The 24,566-nt window shown below is 46.3% G+C and overlaps 1 protein-coding gene across 5 annotated transcripts in view; it reads left to right on the top strand.

Annotated features, from left to right (window-relative positions):
- The window catches only part of LOC123761409 (6-phosphofructo-2-kinase/fructose-2,6-bisphosphatase), a 274,084-nt gene extending 266,464 nt beyond the window's left edge, over positions 1-7,620 (top strand). For all 5 annotated transcript variants that reach the window (XM_045747431.2, XM_045747432.2, XM_069313301.1 and 2 more), the window contains one exon: positions 3,374-7,620. In XM_045747431.2, coding sequence (XP_045603387.2) covers positions 3,374-3,436 — 63 coding nt within the window. In that variant the 3' untranslated portion in view covers positions 3,437-7,620. The remainder of the gene's footprint in view (positions 1-3,373) is intronic.
- The last annotated feature ends 16,946 nt before the right edge of the window (positions 7,621-24,566 follow it).

Genomic DNA, 24,566 nt, shown 5'->3' with positions numbered 1-24,566 from the left:
TGACTTGTCTGCTGAGTTCTCAGGGTTTGGCTCTCTTGGCAGTTCACGTCCGGGAGCTTGGGGAGCGTCCAACGTCCATGTGAACGGCCTGTCTCAGTTCATTCCCTTGTCCACGGAATGGATACTCGACGCAGACTCTTCAGTTGGCTCTGGCAGACTTATGGGCTCCTGGAAGTGGACCCCTTCATGTTGATGTGGTCGATGTGTCTCGTGGTATACATGGCACCCTTCACGGACTGCGAGGCCGTCGAGGTTAATACCTTGCGGAAAAACTGGTCGAGGTGGGGTTTTCTGTATCTCTTTTTTTCCCTGGTTCAGCTGTTGCTCCTGGTCCTAGCTCACCTAGAGACTTACGAAGGGAGAATAGTCCTCTTGGCTCCTTGGTGGCCGGCTCAGCCTTGGTTTCAGGCACTGCTTGCTCGGTGTCCAAACCCGGGGGTCTTCCCACAGCTCCGCCTCTTTCAGCAGATCAGACCAGTCTGTTATGAGGCTGGTTCGATCTTTTTCTTGAATATTTGCATATGGTCTTTTCTGACTCAAGTCTGTCACCACTTCTATGGTGAGCAGGTGGCTTTGTTATTGGTGTCCCACCTGTCTGCTTCGTCTCAACAGTAGTACGAAGTTTCCTGGCGGTCCTTCCGTTATTTCTTGTCCCTTCGTTAGTTTACAGTATCCACTCAATTTAATGGCCTCTTTTATACCGATCTGCCGGTAATAACGACCAGTTTGGGAGACCAATATTTAGAGCCTCATATAACGGTCTGGCGGTCGATATTATTGAAGGTCGGTATTGGGTTTATTTTGGCATTAGGGGGTCTTCACGTGGCAAGCAGGCCGCCTACCTCTATCGTCCCCTCTCTCACCCTCACTGAACTTCTCCCCCACTCCCTCACTGAACTTCTCCCCCACTCCCTCACTCCTGCTCTTCCCCACAGCCTCACTTCCTGCCTCACCCCCTCCCCCCCCCCCCCCCCCCAAGACCGTTCTGGAAAATGGCTCAGTAGACTGCCAGCCAGCCACAGCCTGGAGAATCTCCATCTAATACAAGAAAGCATTTATGAAACAAGTATTTTATAACTTTTTATTATCCTAATAATATTACTAAACAAAATCTGCAACCAAAAATATAAATGATGATGTATATCCAGAATTTATTTAAGAAACATCTGGTTAACTGGGTCAAGTGTTAGGCTTAGCAGTGACCCGGTCTCTTCCCCCACCACTGACACACCTCCCCCACCTGCCCCCCCTCCCTACACCCATACACTCTCTGCTCAACTCAACACCCATCCCTCCATCCATCTCTCCCTCCCTCCCTCCCTCCCTCCCTCCCTCCCTCCCTCCCCCCCTCACCCCCTCACCCCCCTCCCCCCTCCCACCATCTCGCCCTCCCTCCCTCCCCCCCTCCCACCATCTCGCCCTCCCTCCCTCCCTCCTTCCCTCCTTCCCTCCATCTCTCCCTCCCTCCCTCCCTCCTTCCCTTCCTCTCTCCATCCCTCCTTCCCTTCCTCTCTCCATCCCTCCCTCAATCCTTCCATCCCTCCACCAATCCATCCATCCATCCCTCCATCTATCTCCATTCTCTCTCTCCCTACCTCTGCCCCTGCCTGCCTGCCTCTCCCTCCCTGCCTACCTCCGAGCCTTTCCCTGCCTGCCTGCCTACATTTCAGCCTCTCCATCCTCGCCTGCCTGCCCATCCACTCACCAGTCAGCCATCACTGACACAATGAGTGCATTTGGAGCCAAAATAGTGAACAGATGTTTCTTGATTGTGCAGATATGTACAACAAAGTCACGGAATGAACACTCCAGCCTCTTGACAAATCAAAACAATGTGCCATGAATCTGTGACATCACAAGGTAGAAAGCATAAGACTGGTGGACCAAGTGGCAGTCTGTACAAAATATATCTTACCTGAATGTTACTTGAAAAAAAAAACACTTAACTTCGGAAATACCGGAGCTCCGGAAATAACGACCAGGGTACAGCCCCATATAAGCCGTTATATCGAGTGGATACTGGCACTATTCAGGTTGTCTTGTCTCTTCTTTTGTGGCTGATTCGGGACCGTCATCTTTGCCGAATATTGTCGCCTCGTATCATGCGGCGCTGGCAGAGCCGTTGCAGCTTGCATTCAGTGTTGATGTTACTTCGGCTCCATTCTGCAAGCTGTCTCGGGCTTTGTTTCACCTCCGGCCTGCTCATGCGCTGCCTGAACTGTCCTGGTCCTTGTATAAGGTGCTCTCTTTTCTCTCTTTCCCTTGGTTTGTGGTGGCCCCTTCAGTTCAGGATTTTTTCTCCAAGACTTGTTGGCAATGGCCTCTTGGGGAGGGGGGGGTCAGGTCAAGGAGCTTCATGCTCTCCTCCAGCACTTGGGTTTTTGCTCTTTCAGTGCTGGTGGTAGGTTTGTTCGTTTGCGACCATCTCCTTCTCTGGTGAAGAATGAGACTGCTACTTTTGGAAGAGTCCTTGGGTTGTTGCTGCTTGGTTGATTCGGCCAGGGATGCATCGTGTGTTGTCGCATTGGGTCGACGGTTGCAGCCAGTTGTCTCGACTTCAAGTTGTGGAGCGAGTGCCGACCGCGTCCTGGGTAAGTCCCTCCTGTTTTTGTCTTTGGGTAAGTAGCTCCGGGGAGCCAAAGGGGCTTTCCCCAGAAAACCAGTGTTGAATGTAATGAAACGCCATTTTCTAAGGGTGGGACCCGGAAGCTCCCTGGCAACCCTCCCTCGGTAGGTCGGCAGTTTTTCGAGTGTTTTTGACATCCAGCCTCAGAACTGAGGTGTGGATAGTTGGTGCGAGGGTTTGGGGGCTCTCCCTTAGGGAGGGGGAAGCTGCACAGATAGTGGGGCAGTTACGTGGTGACGTCATGCTCGTTTGCTCGCTTTTATTTAGCTAATTCTGTCCACTAGTTCAGCTTTCAGTAGCAATTTCTTAACCAGACTAGGGGTTTGTTTTGGGGCACTTACCTTTCTGGGTACCTGACCCGGTCAATGGCAGATATAGAATGCTTCCAACCACACAGGGGGGTTACTATAGGCAATTGCTCCTCATGCCTCTTTGAGGGGGACCAGATTCTGGCTCATGGTCCCCGGTAGGCCTAAGAACTCCATTCGCTTTGAGTGATGCCACTGTCTAATACATTCACATCAGCATGGATAGCTCCAGGGAGCCTCCGGGTCTCACCCAGAAAATGGTGTTTCATTACATTCAACCCTGCTTTTGTTTTGTTTTTAAGATTATCTTTCATGCATTATTTGATGAAGTAATTTTTTCTCACTTTGTGAAAGTCTTGTTGCATAATCATTTTGTGTGTGTATAATTAAAACTAGGTTTTGAGTCCCTTGTAGGTCACTCATCATGTATCACTTTCAGGTACCTGGATCTCTTGATACATCCTTGTGTGTGGAAGCTGCAGATATGGAAATGGACTCCTGATAATAAAATTCAATAGGACTGCTTCTGTTCATAGGCATTTTTTGTCTAACTTTGTTGCCAACATTTTTGAATTGCAAGTTTTCACCTCGACTGTGTTCACCAAGGCTGCCTCTGCTACTTACATTGATGTTGCAGTACTTGAGTGCAACATTGTGTTCTTGTAAATTGAGTTGACTTGTATTGGTATGTTGTGTTCCTCGAGTCCCCTTCTTCGTTACTGTCTTGTTTAGCTTTACTATTTACATTCAGTGGTGGGGCATAGAAAATAAATTTTCTGTATATTTGTAAATGGTAAATTTATAGTACAGTATTAGTAACTTGTTTAATTGTATGTACAGTATTGGTAACATTTCTTAATAGTATTTACAGTATAGGTAACCTTTTTAAAGGATTTTTCATGTTGGCTACGTATTTAAAATTTAAAAATATAAAAAATTATTGTTTTGTTTATATTGTGTTGGGCTTGAGACAGTGCTTTTGAGCTCCTGACAGTCACTCTTGTGATAATGGTTGTATTTAATGTCAGATGTGATAAAACCAAATTCTATTTGTATACATAATTCCATTTTTGAATGGCTTTATCATATTGATAATGGTTTACAGGAGATGATTATTTTAAAATTAGATGTATTTAGAGTCATGTGTTCAAGGATAACATTCTGCACAAACCAAAGTTTTATTTCATAATCTGAAAACATATTTAGTGTACTAAAAATAGTCTTATAAATTATTTTGATGTTATTACTGTAGTAAATTCATTGTTAGTGATTCTGCCGTGTATATGGGCAGGAAATTGGGCAGATTATAACATGGCTTTATGTAAGATGTTATATTTGTGTTATGCACCAATACAATGTAAGGGAAACACTGTGGCCCTTGTCCATGTTGCCAAAATTTTGAATTTCAGAAATGTGACATAAATGTATGTTTAACGAGTACAAACATTGACTTTTCTCACCAGCTGTGTAATATTAATGTACACCTGTTCAAGTCAGCTTGAAGAATATGAAGGATTTGTTCAGCCTTTATTTTCTTTGAAATACTTTCATATCAAATGGTTGGATTTACTCTGATACAAGACCAGTTTGTTCATTTGTGTAATTGACAAGCTTTCTTAATATTGGTGCTGTATGAAGAGTAATAGTGATATGATAAATAAGCAGCAAGCATTATGACTTTGTTTCGTGTTATTCTCCAGATATCTTGGCAACATCACCTTCCTTATTCTCCTCCTTCAGTTGTGCCGCCATCTCCTCACCACACTAACTTCACTCACACGCTTTCTTCTTCTTAAAAAAAAAAAACTAATTTCTTCATTATACTTTAACCCACAAATTAACATTGTCTTTATAATACTTTGAAAATATATTTCAACTCGTTGCTCCTAGGTTTTTTTCTTTAAGAAAATTGTATTGTGGTTAGCCCAAGCCAATCTGTATACTGCATTGCACTTATTTTTTTTTTAAACTTACTCCAACATATTGTGTACTGATGAACACATTATACCTTCTAAAAACTTTATTAAAATAATTAGTTCTTATTCTCCATACACAAATGCTTCCAAACCATATTTCATTTTATATGCCAATTGTTCTCACAATTTGAAAAGCATAAAATGAAAGTGGTTTTCCCACCCAGAAGTGGGAAAATCCACCTAAATCCACCTTTAGGCAATCCACCAAACGTATAAAGGCCAATGCTCATTAGACCAAAATATAAAGTCTTTGGTGCTTTTAATTTGACTAAAGCACTGAAAACCTTAATGCTGTAGTGGTGCAAGTTTTTGAGAACAAGTTAGCATATGAACCCTGGGCTCACTTGTCATGCCTATCACACCATTAACCTCATCCCCAAAACTCACTTACAGTATTGCTGTTTCACCTCCCTCTCCTACACAATTTCTTCATAAACATTGCTTTCCAAGTACAATTATGGTGTTGCGACACATGCATATGTTAAAATTTAATCTGGTCTGTTGTTGAGTACTTAACCTGCTTGGTTCCTCATATTTTATAACACTTCATCATGTCTATTCTGTTGACTTTATTTAAATGTACATTTTAAAGTTCATATAAACCAGTAACGTCCTCTGTGCCTTTCGTACTTTAATGATGTGTGTGTAGATTTTTTCTTATGATTTGAATTCTTCAAGAATTGTTTGGAAATACTTCATAACCAAATGTTTTGGGAATACAGTATTTTGCAAATGTTACATTTCTCTTGATGTTTGAAAAGGTGGGCATTATTTAAATAAATTAGCATATATATCTTGTCATATTCCAGCACTCGATATCTTCTTAGAGCACTATGAGTCATTGCCTGATCCTTCTGGCAGTCTAGAGTTAGATTTTCCTGCATTTCTGTGGCAATGGGTAATCCTTAATAATTTGTGTTTAGTATTATGCATTATTGTGCAAACCCTTTGCTCTGATACTTTGCTTGCAGTTCTTCATCTCCCTGTACCAATCTAAGGATCCCATTTTCTAACATTCCCTATTGCAGATGATGAGTCACAATAATATAGCTGAAGAAATGAAGACTAAACCACACACCAGAAGATGAGAAGATGACGTTTTGGTCCGTGCTGGACCATTATCAAGTGTTGATAATGGTCCAGAACGGACCGAAACGTTGTCATCTCATCTTCTGGTGTGTGTGTGTGGTTTAATCTTCATTTACATTCCCTTTTGTTACTGCTTCAGCTTTACGCCCAGGTGTTACAGGTGTCTCGGTGCACCTCAAATAAGTCATGGCAAATAATAAAGATTTAAACAATTATTGTCTGGGTTTTACATGTATGATGAAAATGTGGATTTAAATAAAGAAAAACAAGTGATAAGACAATCAGTGAAACATTCGAGGATGAAACAAAACGTCAGCAAAGTCTAGCACCAGGCGTTGACACCAGCCTTGCTGGGCATCTCCACCCAGAAAAATGATAAATATCCACATATTTTCATGTTTTTCTTACATTTTGCATACAAATTAAAAATATACAGTATATGTTTTAGATATGTTTATGTATGACCATAGCCACTGTCTAAGGGTTTAAGCAATGAGAAAGAAGCATGAATTTTTGTTATATTAAAATTTGGAACTATAGCTTTATTTTTAAACAAGCCAAAGAAAATTTGGTTATAATAAAAATGTTTCATTTGGGTGTAGTTTATTTTTGCATGACAAAATTGCCACTCCTCGCATGTTAATCTGGCATAGATAAGTAGAGAGTTTTATTTCCTGGTGGTTATCACAGGGTATGTTTATCAAGTTTGTCCTCTATATTTTTTGTAGGAGTGTTGCCTCTTGTTTTCTTTTATTTAATTCATAATTAATAATTCATTGTTTCAGGGACAGGCAGCCAGTTCATACATGCAGTACATGTTAGGCTTATATCGAGGTTCCCCCAAGGTCAAATTACTGACCCTTCCCAGGATGCAACCCAGCAAACTGACTAACTCCTGAGTACCTATTTACTGCTTGGTGGACAGGGGCATGAGGTGATAGGAAACATGCCCAACTATTTCAGTCCCGCCCGTAATTCAAATTCGGACTTCTCGACTGAGAGTCGAGAATGAACCCGACTGTACTAACAGGACCCTTTAACATTTCCAATGTTATTTGAAGATTTTTTCAGAGTTGTGAAGCATGATACTCTAGGAAGATATCAGATAGATGATTTTATAACAGTGGAATTATGCTACAATCAATTGACTTAAAACGTGTCAAATAATGTAAAGTTTAGCCAACGTATGCATACAAAAACTACAGGTGATGGGTTTTGCCAAATAGCTGTTTTATCTTCTAACAAAAGTTATGTACCCATATGAACTGTTATTGTTATGTTTGTCTATGTTACTTTCAACTTGTGAAGACTCTTCCATCCTCAGGCTGTTAATGTTTACGATTGGTTATAACGTGAATATATTTGGTGAAGAACTTTTTGAGCGGTTCACTAATTAAGCTAATACTTTTCCTTTAATTATAATGCAATTAGTTAAAATTATATTTCTCTACTTGTTAAACTAGGGACAAAGTGAAGAAACAACTGAATGATTATGAAGTTATCAAAACTGACAATTGTAAAAAATCATATTTTCCAAGTTAAATTACTAGATATCTTTAAAGAAATTGTGTTGTAAATGTGACCATATCAGGGAATGATTCAAATTACAGAGATGGAGAAATTGAGAGTATTATTGAGACAACCTATATTTTCTTACAGCAGTCCTTCCATGGACTTAAAAAGATAGGTAACATATACAATATTATGTATAAAAAAAGAATGAATGTAATAAAACCAGAGTTGAATGTAATGAAATGCCAATTTCTGGTTAAACCTTAGTGGCTCCCTTTAGCTACTGTTGGGATTTTCTATTTTCCTTTCCCGACTGCAATGCGTACGTCGCCAATGTACATGTGGCAGATGCTTCATGAAACGGTCAGAATTAGCAGAATAGAAAATACGAAAGCAACCGTACAGGGCCTGAGAGCAAGGTCGAGTTAGAGTCCTTGAGGGTCTCTTCTCAGACTAGCCTCACCTGGTCCTGGTCCACGTTGATCGTTGGAATCTCCTCAATGATTTAACACTTTAAGGGACTCCTAGGGTCCTCATCACATTTATAGTTTAGTGAATATTGGCAACTCGGTGTTGAAGACACCTAGAGCTGAGGGCTTGAGTAAATGGTTGGCAGTATTCAGAAGTGGTTCAACGGAAACACCGCATAAAGCTTAACAGTAGTTTATTTATTAACTTAACCACTAATACAAAGGGTGCTTGATTTACTTTAGATTGGTGTCAGAAAGGCTATGGTTGCATTAGCAAGACTCTTGACGTCTGGCTAATCGACTCAGATCCACTCGTGGAGTAACACCTAACTTAACACAGATGACAGCCAATCATTAACACGGCAACCTAACTGCCGGTATGCAAAGGGATTACAAGAGTTCCAACCGGATACTCGGGTAATGATATGCAATAACTCAACAATGGCACTGTCAATGGGACAGGCAATAACATGCACAATAATAATATCACACAATAACTAAATGTGTGGTGTATGTGAAGCTCACATTCACAGACGAGTGTAATGCCGTGATACCACACAGATAAACACGCATACACCGTCAGGTGTCTTCACCTATAACCTGTGTCAGGTATGAGTAGGTGAGAACTGTGGTTGATCCCTCAGATTAACACACACAATAAAACAATGACAAGATCTTGTACTTATAGGTGGGGTACCTCTCTTATTCACTCAATCACTCAGGCACATTTATGCAAGAACTCGTAGATGGCCTGACAGCTGGGCGCTCGTTCTGACGTGAGACCATTGGCGACAGGCTTTCCCACAAACCGTACTTGACATGGGGGGGTACTCGCAGGAGGGCGCGCTGTATGTCACAGACACACGCACACACACTGGCACTGGCGGTGAGTAAGGGTGGTGACGTTACGTGGTACAGTGAGGGTGGCGGCTGGCGGGCTACATGCTCGAGACAGTGGCGGCTGGCGGCGAGTGATTATATGGTACTGTGCAGGTACACTGTGGTAAAAGTCACACACAGATTATTTAGGCCACGGCACTGCCTTAGTTCACTCTAGGTCACTCACAGACGATCTTCACTTGTCACCAGGGGTTACCTGATACCAGTCTGTTTCGCTCTGGTGATTTGTCACTTAGGCTTCTGAACAATATAGTCACAGTCGCAATTCCGGGCAAGTGTTGGTATATCGAAAAGACGCTGAGTTTAACTTGACAGTGAGGAATAGACAGTGTTCTTCTGTTAATTGGCCGATAGACAGAACAGGACACATCTTCTATGCAAGGGCTCCCTCTTGCCTGGGGCTCAAGGCTCTCGTGGGACACACACAAGGGATTACAATTTGACCAATAGCATTGCAGCAAATGAGCGGGAACCAGTCATATTGATCGTTCCCTGATCAGTAGCAGAGGTGACGTCACGAACACGTCACGACCACGTCACAGTTGTTATTCTCCAATGCGCCGGTTGAGGCTGACCCCAAAGGTCAAACTCTGTCCTTTCGCCTCGCTGGCGTCTCTCTCACGCTGGCACCAGCCAAAGTACTCTCTGACCCTATGGCCAGTAACTTCCCTGTATCTACTTCCTGCCTGGACATACGGCGGCCTCCATATTATAAACGTGTTCCTGGTTAAGTGGGCATTCTGTAGATACCCAACGTGCCAGTTCACTATCCAGGATTAACAGAGATAGGGCTTGTACACGAAGATCGGTGCACTGTGCACTGCAATGAGCCATTCAAGTCAGCTGTGAGAGAATCTTGAGAAACCATACTCTCACAGCTACAATTCATTTATATAGTGCCAACTACTAGGTGCTATCAGTTGCAGAGTTCTTTCAGGTCTATTGGGGACCACAAGCCAGAACCTGGCTACCCCCTCTAGTGAGGTGCAGTGGTAGTATGATAAAATTGTCAGGAATTTTAATCATGTCCGCCACCACTGGGGAAGCACCCACAAAGTCAGCGAAATAAAGCAGACTATTGATGGTGATAAAAAAATATTAAAACATCAAAATCACTAAAAGGACTCCCCAAAAAATGTAAATGATAGAAAATTCACGAAACTAGCGATAGCTCGTTTGCCCCAGTTTTCCCCTTGTTTGGGGGGAGGAAAGGCACCAGGTCAGTCGGCTGCTCCAGTTTTGTGATGATGGGAAAAGCCAGCCATGACTCCCTGGGAAAGGGAGGGTGTCAGGGAGGCACCGGGGCTTGCCAAGAAATGGCGTTTCATTACATTCAAGGCTGGTTTTCGAGGGGGGAGGGAACCTCCTTGTGACTCCCGGAAGCCACCTACCCTCAGAGAAAAAAAAGGGGACCTATCAGGAAAAGAGCACCACAGGTATCCTAATGAAGAAAACAAACAAACTGTGACAAACAACCCTAAGCCACAAAAGGCCAACGATACGGAGGTAACATTGACAAGTTACATGGCTGCCAGAACCCCATTCACCTGTCAAAACCTCCACACCCAAAGATCAGTCCAAGACATATTGACAAACACAACCATGAGCGCAGCAAAAATTTGAACGACACCTGCTTGCTTGATACCTGCTTGATGGGGGTTCTGGGAGTTCTAATACTCCCCAAGCCCGGCCCAAGACCAGGCTTGACTTGTGAGAGCTTGGTCCACCAGGCTGTTGCTTGGAGCTGCCTGCAGGCCCACATAACCACCACAGTCCGGTTGGTCCAGCACTTTTTTTAGAAAATCTAGCTTTCTCTTGAAGATGTTCACGGTTGTTCCGGCAATATTTCTTATAATCGCTGGGAGGACGTTGAACAATCACGGAGCTCTGATGTTCACAGTGTTCTCTGATTGTGCCTATGGCACCTCTGCTCTTCATTGGTTCTATTCTGCATTTTTTTCCTTATCGTTCACTCCAGTACGTGAGTGAACTCCAGTTATTTTATTGTGCAGATTTGGGACATTCCCCAACAGTATCTTCCATGTGTATATTATTTGGTATCTCTCTCGTCTCCTTTCTAGTGAGTACATTTGGAGAGCTTTGAGACAATCCCAATAATTGAGGTGCTTTATCGCGTCTATGCGTGCCGTATATGTTCTTTGTATTCCCTCTATTTCAGCAATCTCTCTTGCTCTGAAGGAGGAAGTGAGTACCAAGCAGTACTCAAGATGGGAGAGTACAAGTGATTTGAAAAGTACAACCATTGTGATGGAATCCTTGGATTTGAAAGTTCTCGTAATCCATCCTATCGTTTTTCTGGCTGACGCAATACTTGCTTGGTTATGCTCCCTAAATGTTACGTCGTTGGACATCATTATTCCCAAATCCTTAACATGCTGTTTTCCTACTATGGGCAGATTTGATTGTGTTTTGTACCCTATACTGTATTATGTTTCAGATCCTCATTTTTGCCGTACTTGAGTACCTGGAATTTATCACTGTTAACCCTTAACAGTATCGCAAACTTTGAACCTGACTTTCGTCCAATTTTTTTCTCTTGAATCCAAACTTTGGACCTGATTTTTGTCCACTACAAAAGTATTTGTATAAAATTCATTTTTTATCCAATCGACCTCGGGATAGTATCAAAATAAGCGCCTTTAGAATGCGCACAATTTGATACCAAAATGAAAGATATAACATGAAATTTGATGTCCAAACACTTGAAAGATTATAAATAGGCTTTTGGTCAAAATATTAAAATATTTGGTAAAATTCTATTTATTGTCCTATTATGTTGGGACTAGTTTTAAAATGCACGCCTTTACGTTGCAAACAATTTGATACCAAAATGAAAGATGTAACACAAAAATTTATGTCAGAACACTGGAAAGATAAATAATTTTGTGATGATGAGCTTCCAGAATTAAAATATTTGTTAAAATTACAGTTATTACTCTATTATTATGGGACTAGTTTTATAATGTGCGCCTTTTTATTGCGAACAATTTGATACCAAAATGAAAGACGTAACACGAAAATTTATGTTATCAAACTGAACGAGTATACACATTAGGTTGAAGTGTACAAATTGGTGCTCGTTCACGGGTAACTTTAGGCTTTTCTGTGGGGAGGCACTCCAGGATTTTTGTACATTATATTCATACACATCTGTAGGGAATTTAATTGCGAACACAATGATACCAAAATGAGCGACGTAGCACGAGAATTAAGGTGAGAAAAATTAAACGAGTATACACATTTTACTGATTTTGTGCGCTCACGGGTAACTTTTGCCGACTTTAGGCTTTGCTGTTGGAAGTCACGCTAGGCTTTTGGACATTATATTCATACACACATGTAGGGAATTTAATTGCGAACACAATGACACCAAAACGAACGACGTAGCATGAGAATTAAGGTGAGAAAGCTGAAACGAGTATACACATTTAGTCGTCACCGCGCGCTTGCCCGCACACTCGCCCGCACGTTGGGTCCATGACCTCTAAGTTGACCGCGCGCGTGTCGTGTGAGCGATAGTGTTAAAACCGTGCAACACGTCATACGCAGGGTTGAGTAACTTGCAATAAATTGTGCATCACGTCATATGACGAGATGGAGTACTACACAAGATTTAAACGGCACAGGGTTCACCTCACCTTCATCAGGGCTCTTGTAAACTGACGCCATTTAAAAAAAATCGTGGGCCACATTTCCGGGTGTGAGGGCCTCAGTATTGAGTGAGCCACCAAGCCTGATGCATGTAGCATGAGCTCACAGCACTGCTGTTCAGCTTATGACCACAGCATCGCCTAAAAATGCCATAATATATATGTACATGCTATTATTTAGCGATGATAGTATTACAGAAGGCCCCCGACTGTGATAAAAATTACCAGGATTCTGATAATAGCAGGATCGTTGTGATAATTAGCACTGTAGTGGGAGGAGTAATCTTGGTGGGGAGGAAGGTAGCATTATCTGCTGACTCTGTGTGACCACTTTTTACTGTCTGAACTCACTATACCAGCTTAGTTGTTCGCTATGGTGAACAAAACCTGCAGATACTTATATATAACGTCTGTATATAGTAAATACAAGCAAAACAGTATGGTGGCGAGTAAGGTGAGGTGACGGAGGGAGCGAGTGACAGCCAGTGGCAGGCTGCCACTTCCTACCACTGCCACTCAGCATACCAACTTAGTGGTTCGTTATGGTGAACACAAATGTAGAAACTTATATATCACGTGTATATATAGTATAATAACAGCAAAAGGAGTGTGGGGGAGAAGCCATTTTGGTGAGAGAGGTGGCAACATCTGCATGATTTATCATGCTTGGTAGGGGTGGCCACTATGCTCTTTGGGCACTATTCCGGCTCAGTTGAACAGTTATGGTGAACAAAACATGCAAATACTTATATATAATGTGTGTGTATAACACACATAACATAATAACACCACAAACAGTATTGCTGGGGAAGAAATTTTAGTGCGTCTGATCTTGAATGTGTGAGGGAGGTAGCAGCCAGCTGACTGTGTGTAGCGACGTCTCTTAGTGCCTGAACTATCTATATCAGCTTAGTTGTACAGTTGTGGTGAACAAAACATGTAGATACATAATGTTTGTAGATACATATGTTTGATGAACATAATAACTGAATCAACAATATGCACACCATAATTTTGAGTACAGCAATGATTCACACATTTTATTATATAAATATATCACACTACACACTATTGAATAATATTACAGTACCTGACAGTTGGGGCGGAAAAGACCGTCTGGGATTCACGATGAGTCAGCGCCTGTTTTTTGCCAGACTTTCGCGCCCTATAGCGGGTAAAATATGCCACTTATGATTTTTTTTCTGGGGGGAGCCCCGTCGGCTCCCCGGAGCTATCCCAGGCTGATATGCTAATGTCAGACTTTGGCATCAGTCATGTGTATGGAGTTCTTAGGCCTACCGGGGACCACGGCCAGAACCGGGCCCCCTCAGAGAGGCAAGGGGAGCAATGGCCTATAGAAGCCCCCGTGTTAGTGGAAGCATTCTATGTCTGCCATCGACCGGAACAGGCACCCAGAAAGGTAAGCGCCCCAAAACAAACCCCTATTCTGGTTAAAATTGCTACCTAAAACCGAACTAGTGGATAGAACTCCCCAACCGAAAACAAGCAAACTAGTGTGACGTCACACACTGCCGCGCCGCTGTCTGCGCAGCTCCCCCCTCCCCGGGAGGGGGAAGGGGGAGCCCCAGACCCCCCGCGCCGGCTACCCACACCTCAGTTCTTGAGGCTGATGCTATAGGCGATGGTCGTGTGCTCTGGCTCCGGTGTCGCTACTGCACTGTGCTTTGCGTGTGGTGTTAGTTTTGTGGGTGCGAGAGCCAGGAGTTATCTTCAGTACTCGGGCTGCATGCGCCTAGGGCTGCCTTCCCTAGGTGCCCTGTAAGTACTGCCCTTGGGGCTTGGGGCCACCTTCCACAGGCTCCTCGGGGTCTGCCTCTGCTGGTCCGTTTTACCTTTCGGTTTTTCGGCCGCCTGTTGGGCTCTTGGGTGTTCTGTTCTCCCTTGTTACCGGCAGGTAAGAGGCAGTTTGCACTGGTAGGGGCGCAGGGTGCTGCTCAGCTTGTATTTCCCGACATCGCGGCCGGCTCTGTTCCTTGGGGTTCGCTGTCCTCTTGCGGGGTTTTGTTTTTCTTTTTGTTTTTGCCTGGTGGGGGGTTCTGTCATTTTATTCAGTTTGTTTTTGCCCTTCCACTGTTCTCATCGGTGGCGCCCCCTGCTAGGTCCCCGTGAGTGTACACGTCCCTGGGGTTCAGCTTTAGAAGTTTGCTTGGTAGTTTTGGGCGCCGGTTTGCAGCACCCTGCCTGGGACTACCTGAGCGCGAGTCCTCTTAAAGTAAACGCTCAGGACCCTGGGAATCCCCTAGGGGGCGCGTGGGTCCGATGGATGTGACCCCGGAGTCCCCACTCGCTGTGTGCGAGTTTGAGGGTTGCTCGGTCCCCTTGTCTCAGGGTGACCCTCATTGTTTTTGCCTCTGCCACGCTGCCTGTTGGGTCGGTGATACTTTCGACCCTGAGTCCTGTGAGTGTTGCTGCTTGCTTGTGACTCAATTTACCCAATCCTCTGATTCTATTTGGGTACTGGCGGCACGTGCGTTGCAGTCTAGGTTTCGTCTGTTGCAACGCGCTCGGTTGGTTGCTTCCCCGGATGCCCCGGGGCTGCCCCGCTTTGCTTTTCGAGACCCGGACTTGGGGGTGGGGGTCGCTTCGATCCTGGTTCAGTCCGCACCTCCTCGTCCTTCCCCTTCTGTTCGTTCTGGTCCCCCGCCCCTGCTTCCGGCCCCGAAGCGTCTGAGGGTTTCGGGGTCGGAGCAGGGGTTACTTGATCTCGAGACTCGGGCAGCTTCGGGGGTTGCCCCTTCCGGGGGGGCGGCAGAGGCATTCGAGTCTTGTCTCCCGGCCGAAGCTTCAGGGTCTGACCAGTGGGCCCCTCTTCCTCCAGCTTTTCCGGCTGCTCCGTCCTTGTCTTGTGGGGTCGGGGCTTGGGGAGAGGACTCGGCCTCGGGTCCTGTGGTGACGGACCTCGAGGCTGGGGAGGGGCTGACTTGGGGGCCTTGGGCCCCGCTGGACCCCGCCTGGGTTTTTCTTCCCACTGAGCGGGGCTTATTGTTACAAGGAGTGGGGTTTTCTTTCCCCCCCTCTGCGTACGAGTTGGATTTGGTGTAGGCCCCTCCCCGGGTACGGTTCCGTGTTCCCCCGGGTACGTCGGTTCCGTCCTTCCGGAGGTTTTCGGCTTATCGCATCCAACCTGGTGTGGTGCGAGCGGCATTTGCAGCTTACCTCCTGCGTGACCCGGATTATGCCTCGGAAATGGATCCGTCCACGTTCAGGTTTGGGACTTCGTTCCCTTTCTGGCTCCGTTACGAGGTTCCGGAGTCGTCCTGGCTAGCAGACTGCCCCTTGTTTGGTCTGGATTCCTGGCATTCCTTCTGTCGTTCCCGCGCGCTGGAGTGGCGGGAAGCTTCCACGGTGCTTCAGGTTTTCCTGGGGGGTGAACTTGAGTACCTGAATGAGTGCTTGTTTGCCCCTGCCCTTCCCCGCGATGTGGGCGTTATTCAGCTCCATGTGCAGGTTCCCTCCCTTTCGGCGGCGCTCGTGGCGGAGGACTTGCGCGCTCGGGGCCTTTTGTGTTCGGCCTTGCGGTTCTTTTCCCTCCTGGAGCTGTCTTCGGATTGGCTCGTGGAGGATGTGGGGACGCTTGGGTCCGTCCCGGGGTCCGGCACCTTGTCCTCGGCTGCGCGTTCGTCGGCTGCCTTGTTGAAGCTGTTCATGCCGATTTTGCGGGATGCGGTTTCCCTGTTCTATGCTTCCCGTCTCGCGTGTCGGCAGGCGGTGCTGGGTTCCTCCATGGGATCTGCTTGGGCTCTGGCTCTTAGGCGTTCTTCACCTTTTTGTCCTCTCCTGTTTGGGGAGTCGGCCGTGGCGCAGTTTATTCAGGCTGCGTCGGCGGCTTGTCGTCCGATGTCGGACTTGTTGGTTTTCCGGGGGTCCCGGGGTGGGTCTTCCCGGAAAGGTCGTGCCAGGGCTCGGGGTTCCTCTCGTCGTGGTAGGCCTCTGGTGTCAGGTTTGGGGTTGGCTCCTCCTGCGGACCCTCCCTCGTCTGGTCGGCGCGGTGTTCGCGCTGTGCGGGGTTCTGGGTCTCGTAGGGGTCGCCGGCCCTTTCGCGGTTTGCCCCTTTGACGGGGCGATGGGGGGGCGGCTTGCGCTGTTCGCCCGCGCCTGGTCCCACGATTCGTGGGCCTTTCGGGTCGTGTCTCGCGGCCTGCGGTGGCGTTGGGTGGCCCCTCCCCTCTTTGGGGGGTCGGGGCTGGCAGGGCAGGCTTCTTCCCCTGCGCTCTGTCGAGTCGTCTTTAAGTGGGTACGCTTGGGCGTCGTCGAAACGACGTCGTCCCTCAGATGGGTTTCCCGTCTGTTTCCGGTTCCGAAACGGGACTGCGCGGACCTGCGGTTCATTCTGGACTTGTCCCGTCTGAACCCCTGGGTTCATTGCCCCTCCCTTCGGATGACTACGCTGTCTCAGGTTCGGCTCCTCTTGGAGCCGGGAGCTTGGATGGTGTCCCTGGACCTCCGGGACGCTTATTGGCATGTCCCGATTCATCCGCGGTTCAGGGACTGGCTCGGTTTTGTAGTGGGGCGTCTGAGTTACCGCTTTCGTTGTCTCCCGTTCGGGTTGAACCTGGCACCTCGCGTGTTCACACGCCTTACACGGGTTGTGGTGGCTCGTTTGCGTCTCCTAGGTGTTCGAGTGTTGGCCTACCTCGACGACTGGCTGGTTTGGGCTCCCAGCCAGTCAGCTTGCTTGCTAGCCAGGGATTTGGTTCTTTCCCAGCTCGCCGGGTTCGGGTTCTTGGTGAACTGGAGGAAGTCCCATCTGGTTCCCTCTCAGGTTCGGACATGGCTGGGTCTCGTGTGGGACTCTCGAACCACCTCCTTGTCTCTCCCTCCGGAGTCTCTCCTGCGGCTGCGGTCCCGCCTTCGTCTGTTTCTGGAGGGCCCTCGGGTCACCCGGCGGTTGCTCGAGGGGCTGTGCCTGAACGAGGGGCCTGAACTTCGCGATGGTGGTCTACCCGCCGGGTCGGGTTTGGCTTCGACGGCTGTTCTGGTTCCTTCGGGGTTCCCCCTTCCGCCTCTCTCGCGATCGCAGAGTTCGACCCCCGGGGGACTTGCGTCGGTTGCTGCGTCACCGGTTTCCTCTTCGGGTTTTTCGGGGTTCAGTGCCTTGGCGCCTACCCGAGCCCTCGCTCGATGTGTACACGGATGCGTCGTCTCGGCTGGGGTTTTGTGACCAGTGCTCACCAGGCCGGCCAGGGGCGTTGGGATCCGTCCTTCCGTCGAGCTCACAGTACGGTGCGGGAGTTCGCGGCAGTGTGGTTTGCTCTGGGGAGGATTCGGGTGGCCCGCGGATCGACGATTCGGCTCCATTCGGACTGCTCTCCGGTGGTTCATTGCCTGAACCGCGGGGGTTCGGTGCGGTCCTTGTCTCTTTGGGGTTGGTCGCTTCGGGTGACTCGTCTGCTGAGTTCTCGGGGTTTGGCTCTCCTGGCGGTTCACGTACGGGGCGTGTCCAACGTTTTGGCCGACGCCCTGTCTCGCTTTGTTCCTCTCTCCACGGAGTGGACGGTCGACGACGAGTCCTTCCTTTGGCTTTGCCAGACGTTCGGGCGCCCCGAGGTGGACCTCTTCGCGTCGGCGTGGTCGCGGCGTCTTCCCGTTTATGCGGCGCCCTTCCCCGATTGCGAGGCCGTCGGGGTCGATGCCTTTCGGCTCGACTGGACGAGGTGGGGGTTCCTGTATCTCTTTCCCCCGGTTCGGCTGTTGCTCCAGGTCCTGACTCGCTTAGAGACTTACCAGGGGAGAGTTGTCCTTCTGGCCCCTTGGTGGCCGGCCCAGCCTTGGTTTCAGGCGCTGGTTGCTCGGTGTCCGAACCCGAGGGTTTTTCCCGCGGCTCCGCCTCTTTCAGCAGATCGGGCTGGTACGTCACGTAGCTGGTTCGATCTTCTCCTCGAGTCTTCGCGTATGGTTTTTTTGACTCGAGTCTATCATCATCTCTATGGTGATCAGGTGGCCTCCTTGTTGGTGTCCCACCTGAGGGCTTCTTCTCGGCGGCAGTATGCAGTTTTCCTGGCGGTCCTTCCGTTTCTTTTTGCGTCTTCGTCGTGTTAGCTCCTTGTCTGTTCGGGTGGTCTTGTCCTTCCTCTCGTGGTTGTTTCAGGACCGTCATCTTATGCCTAACACTGTCGCTTCGTATCGTGCGGCGCTGGCGGAGCCGCTTCAGCTTGCTTTCGGTATCGATGTTACGTCTGCGCCGTTTCGCAAGCTGTCTCGTGCATTGTTTCACCTCCGGCCTGCTCATGCGTCGCCTGAGCCGTCCTGGTCTTTGGACAGAGTGCTCGCTTTCCTTTCATCTCCTCGTTTCGTTGTGGCCCCTTCGGTCCAGGGTTGTTTTTCCAAGGCACTTTTCTTGTTGGCTTTGGCCTCTGGGGGTCGGGTAGGGGAGCTTCATGCTCTCCTCCGGCGCAGGGGTTTCTGCTCTTTTGGTCGTGGTGATAGTTTTGTTCGTTTGCAGCCGTCTCCTTCTTTTCTGGCGAAGAATGAGACTGCTGCGTTCCGGAGGGGTCCATGGGTGGTTGATGCTTGGTTGGTCTGGCCGGGGGTGCATCATGTTTTGTGATCGGCGGTTGCAGCCAGTTGTCTCGGCTTCGAGTTGAGGGGTGAGCGACGACCGCCTCCCGGGTAAGTCCCTCTTTTTCTGTCTGTGGGTAGTTAGCTCCGGGGAGCCGACGGGGCTCCCCCCAGAAAACCAGCGTTGAATGTAATGAAACGCCATTTTCTGGGTGAGTCCCGGAGGCTCCCCGGCATCCCTCCCTCCCTCCGGTCGGCGGTTTTTCGCGTTTTTGACATCCAGCCTCAAGAACTGAGGTGTGGGTAGCCGGCGCGGGGGGTCTGGGGCTCCCCCTTCCCCCTCCCAGGGAGGGGGGAGCTGCGCAGACAGCGGCGCGGCAGTGTGTGACGTCACACTAGTTTGCTTGTTTTCGGTTGGGGAGTTCTATCCACTAGTTCGGTTTTAGGTAGCAATTTTAACCAGAATAGGGGTTTGTTTTGGGGCGCTTACCTTTCTGGGTGCCTGTTCCGGTCGATGGCAGACATAGAATGCTTCCACTAACACGGGGGCTTCTATAGGCCATTGCTCCCCTTGCCTCTCTGAGGGGGCCCGGTTCTGGCCGTGGTCCCCGGTAGGCCTAAGAACTCCATACACATGACTGATGCCAAAGTCTGACATTAGCATATCAGCCTGGGATAGCTCCGGGGAGCCTCCGGGACTCACCCAGAAAATGGCGTTTCATTACATTCAACGCTGGTTTTTTTTCCCATGATCAGAGAACACAAATTAACAGGTTTAGAAGAAAAAATATATATATATTTTTTTTATGCACCTGTGGATGACAATGGCCAAATAGCCCTTAACAATACAAGGGTTAAACATCATGTTATTTTCTGCTGCCCAATTGAAAACTTTGTTAATATCTGCTTATAGTTTTTCAATGTCTTCAGTAGAGGTAATTTTCATGCTGATTTTTGTGTCATCTACAAAGGATGACACGAAGCTGTGACTTGTATTTTTGTCTATATCTGATATGAGAATAAGGAAAAGCAGTGGTGTAAGGACTGTACCCTGAGGTACAGAGCTTTTAACTGCGCTTGGACTCGATTTGATTTGATTGACTGTTACTCTTTGTGTTCTGTTCGACAGGAAATTAAGTATCCAGCGTCCTACATTACCAGTCATTCCTATTGACCTCATTTTGTGTGCTATCACTCCATAGTCACATTTGTCGAATGCCTTTGCAAAGTCTGTGTATACATCTGCATTTTGCTTTTCGTCTAAAGCTTCTGTGATTTTGTCATAGTGATAGTAACTGTGACAGACAGGATCTTCCCTCTCTAAATCCATGTTGTCCTGGGTTGTGTAGCTCATTATTTTCCATAAAACTAGAAATTTGATTCCTAATCACTTTCAAAAACTTTTATGTGTGATGTTAGTGCAACTGGTCTATAATTTTTTGCCAAGGATTTACTACCCCCCCTTGTGCAGAGGAGCTATATCTGCAGATTTAAGCGCAGCTGGTATCTCCCCTGTATCCAGGCTCTTTCTCCATATTACGCTGAGCTCTTGCGCTACTAGAACTTCACATTTCTTTATGTATATTAAATTCCACAAGTCAGGCCCAGGAGCCGAGTGCATGGACATACTGTCAATTTCTCTTTCAAAGTCTTCTGAGTTCGTGTTAATATCCGTTAAATTATCTGCAGCTTGAATGTCATTCATAAAGTCGCTGTCTGGATCATCAACTTTAATGTTGTTTATTGGTGTGTTGAACACAGCCTCATACTGGCTTCTTAGAATCTCACTAATTTCATTGTTGTCCTCTGTCTACGTACCTTCGGTTGTAATTAAAAGTCCAATACTGGGTGGAGGTATTTGATTTTGATTTTGCATATGTGAAAAAATATTTTGGACTTTTTCTTTTATCTCTTGTATAGTTTTCCGTTCCAATTCCATTTCCTCAGACTCGTATGATCGCTTCAACGTTTGCTCTATTTCTTCGATCTCCCTGTTTAGGTTTACTTTCCTTTCTTGTGATAGTTGTGTCTGCCTAAGCATTTCCATTATTTTTTTCCTTCTGTACAGTCGTTTGCGTTGTCTTTCTAGAGTTGTCCTCTTTCTGCCCCTCCTCACAGGCACGTGCTTCAAGCAGACCTTGTAAGCTTCAGCTGTCAGTTGAGCTATTCCCTGTAATTACCTAAGTGTAGTTAGTTAATTACCTAGTGTAGTGGGAGTTTTGTTGCTTAAGACTGTCTCCCATTGAATGTTTGTAAGGTCTACATTTATTTTGTCCCAGTCGATCCTCTTATTGTTGAAAGTGAATTGATTGAATACCCCTTCTCGCTTGTTGGGTCTCTTGGACCTACTACCGTTATTTATGCTAGTTTGCGCTTTAATGAGCTTATGGTCTGAGTATGTAGTATCTGAGATTGTAATGTCTCTGATTAGTTCATCATTGTTTGTGAATAACAAGTCAAGTGTGTTTTCATTCTTAGTTGGTTCTGTAATCTTTTGATTGAGCGAGAATTTGTCACAGAATCTCAACAGTTCTCTGACCTGTGGTTGGTTATTTCCCGGGTGGTTCCCTGCTATGATATTTTTGTTTGCCATTCTCCATCTTAGACTCGGTAAATTGAAATCTCCAAGGAAGATAATATCTGGAGCTGAGTTTGCTAGATTATCAAGGATTTTCTCGATTTTGTGCATCTGCTCTGTGAATTCCTCAACTGTTGTATCTGGCGGTTTTTATATTAGAATAATAATTATTTATTTTTTCTACCTTATTTCCAAGTACTGTACCTCTACCACCTCATTAGTTGAGTTTAGTAGCTCTGTGCATACCAGGTCCTCTTTAATATACAGACCTACTCCTCCATTTGACCTAGTTTTTCTATCACATCTATATAAATTATAATTTAGAATTCAGATTTCACTATCCATGTAATCTTTCGTATGAGTTTCCGTGAATGCCCCAAATATTGAGTTTGACTAATAGGAGGCCATTTATGAACTTCATTTTATTTCTTGATTTTAACACAGGCACGAAGGTAGACTGCAGGCTGGCTAGACTTAAGAACACTGCGGACGATCGGAGAAACATGAGCCCTGGAACAAAATGACCCCACAAAGAAGAGAATAAGAGAAGAGACCTGGTACACCCAGTAGACTTGATCCCTTAAAAAAAAAAAAAAATAACTGTCGGACCAGGAACTGGAAAACTGCAAGAGCCTCTGACCCATCACAGGGAATACAATGAAAAGGGTCGGTGCCAAACCTTTGAACCAAAATCCGAAGGAGAGCATGGCGTCAACCAAAGAACTGGCCTAAAGAAGTGGAAATAGCCCAGTCTCTGGCTTCAAAATGGCCCTAGCCCCACCTAACTGCCACAAACACAAAAAATACTCTATTCCACAACCTTCTCCAGAAAACAAATTGGAGAAAAGAAAAGCAAGGGGCCCAATGCTGTTCTCCTTAAGAGGAGGTCAGAATTGCCTGTAAACACGGGAGCTGGGAGGCAGGATACTCAGCCACTACCTTCCAAGGGACAGGGGCATAAGGAAAGAATGGCTGATGGTGCCACAGCAGAAACCCAAACCCCAGTAAGGCTTAAGAAGCACATGACAGTGACCAGGTGCAACAAGTGTGAAAGTCTACTGCTACAGAATAGCCAACAACTTAGGAACCTGAACATGGAGCGGCCAAAAACCGACATCCCATGGGGGAGCAGGGCAAACAGGTAAACATGGATAAGACAGTGCAAGAAAATGCCCCCAGAAACCTGTAACCCAGAAGCTGTACACAATTCAAGCAAGTGAGAGCAACAAATAAAGCCCAGCTCCTGGTACATACTGTAATTATTTTTATTTTTATTGATATATAAAAACACTAGAACCTCACAACGCATTCAGTCATGTCAGAGGCAAAATCCAGGTCATGCAGGAGGTACGCACTGTGCACCTCCCATCCCTCCACCTGGAAAGGAGGGAGGCCAGAACTTCCAAAGGACGAATTCAAGCTCTACGCTCTCACTCTGCATCCAAGCTCTCTACCCCCAGCCTCACTCAAGCTCACTCTCTGCTCCAGGACGCGTCTCAGCTATCACAACATGCCACTACATTGCCAACAGCTGACTTCTGTAACCAAGACTATTAAATATAAAAACCTCTAAACTCTGAGTCTTGTCACCCAAACACGTAAACGTAAACATACTTTCCACTTTTATATTTAATTCAAAATTTTATAATTACATAATTCATATATTATATATAATTTTTATAATTTTAATCTGCCAACATACAAAGCCTAAGGTCAAAATTGAGAAATAAAGATGTGTTCATAAATGGCCTAGTTAATAGATGAAATCAATATTTGGGGCATTCACAGAAACCCATACTAGAGATTACACGATAGTAAAATCTCATTCCTAGATTATAATTTAGGAATAGGAATACCTACTCCTCCTCAAATGGAGGAGTAGGTCTGTATATTTAAGAGGAACTAGTATGCACAGTCTGCCAGACTCAGCTCGTCCTCTAAACAAAGACCCAAAAGTGATTCCATGCACCCGCCAAACCCATTGTTTATGAATGAAAAACGGTTACACAAGACTCGCCACTGATTTCATTCAAACACTTCCAGAACCAAGTGCTTCACTGACAAATCTTGTTCAAACCACAACGCTGTAAATGCTTCACCCACGTACTACAAATACCAATAATTGCTAACAGAACCTAAACACTTAACTTAACCTATGTTTATACATGCACAATATGCTATTATAATATTAATTTATATTTGAAAAAATTCCTGTTTTGAATGAACAGCATGTAAAAATTTATGAATGCGTCTGTGGGGTTGACCACTGGATGTAATGGACTTTAGTTGAGGACGGGTTCGCCAGACCAGGATGGGTGGTGGCAACTACACCCGCTCCCCATTTTCCACCACCATCTCTGTCCGCCCGGAAGCCGGTCGGCCGAGCGGACAGCACACCGGACTTGTGGTCCTGGGTTCGATCCCAGGTGCCAGCGAGAAACAATGGGCAGAGTTTCTTTCACCCTATGCCCCTGTTACCTAGCAGTAAATAGGTACCTGGAAGTTAGTCAGCTGTCACGGGCTGCTTCCTGGGGGTGGAGGCCTGGTCGAGGACCGGGCCGCGGGGACACTATAAAGCCCCGAGATCATCTCAAGATAACCTCAAGATCTCGTTATCTGCTACACCACACAGTCAAAGATCTTTTCCTGGGTGTTCATAAAGTCAATAAAGTCAAGGAGTTGGCATAAAGCTTGCGTGCCAACACACACACACCTTGTCTGAATGTAAGCTCTATATGGAGCGAGGTGACCCCACATCACCACGCTCTCACACACACAATATGCTACCACAAGCTGTCCAGTAGTATTGGACTCATTCTTGTAATTTCATAAAATGTATTCTATAAAACTAATCTCTCTCATATTGCATTACTTGTCATATTAATTTAAATACTGAAAGGAGGCAAAAATAAAGTCA

Source organism: Procambarus clarkii, chromosome 7, assembly GCF_040958095.1.
Source record: "Procambarus clarkii isolate CNS0578487 chromosome 7, FALCON_Pclarkii_2.0, whole genome shotgun sequence".
Classification (NCBI taxonomy): Eukaryota; Metazoa; Arthropoda; class Malacostraca; order Decapoda; family Cambaridae; genus Procambarus; species Procambarus clarkii.
This window is presented reverse-complemented; position numbering and strand designations above follow the sequence as displayed.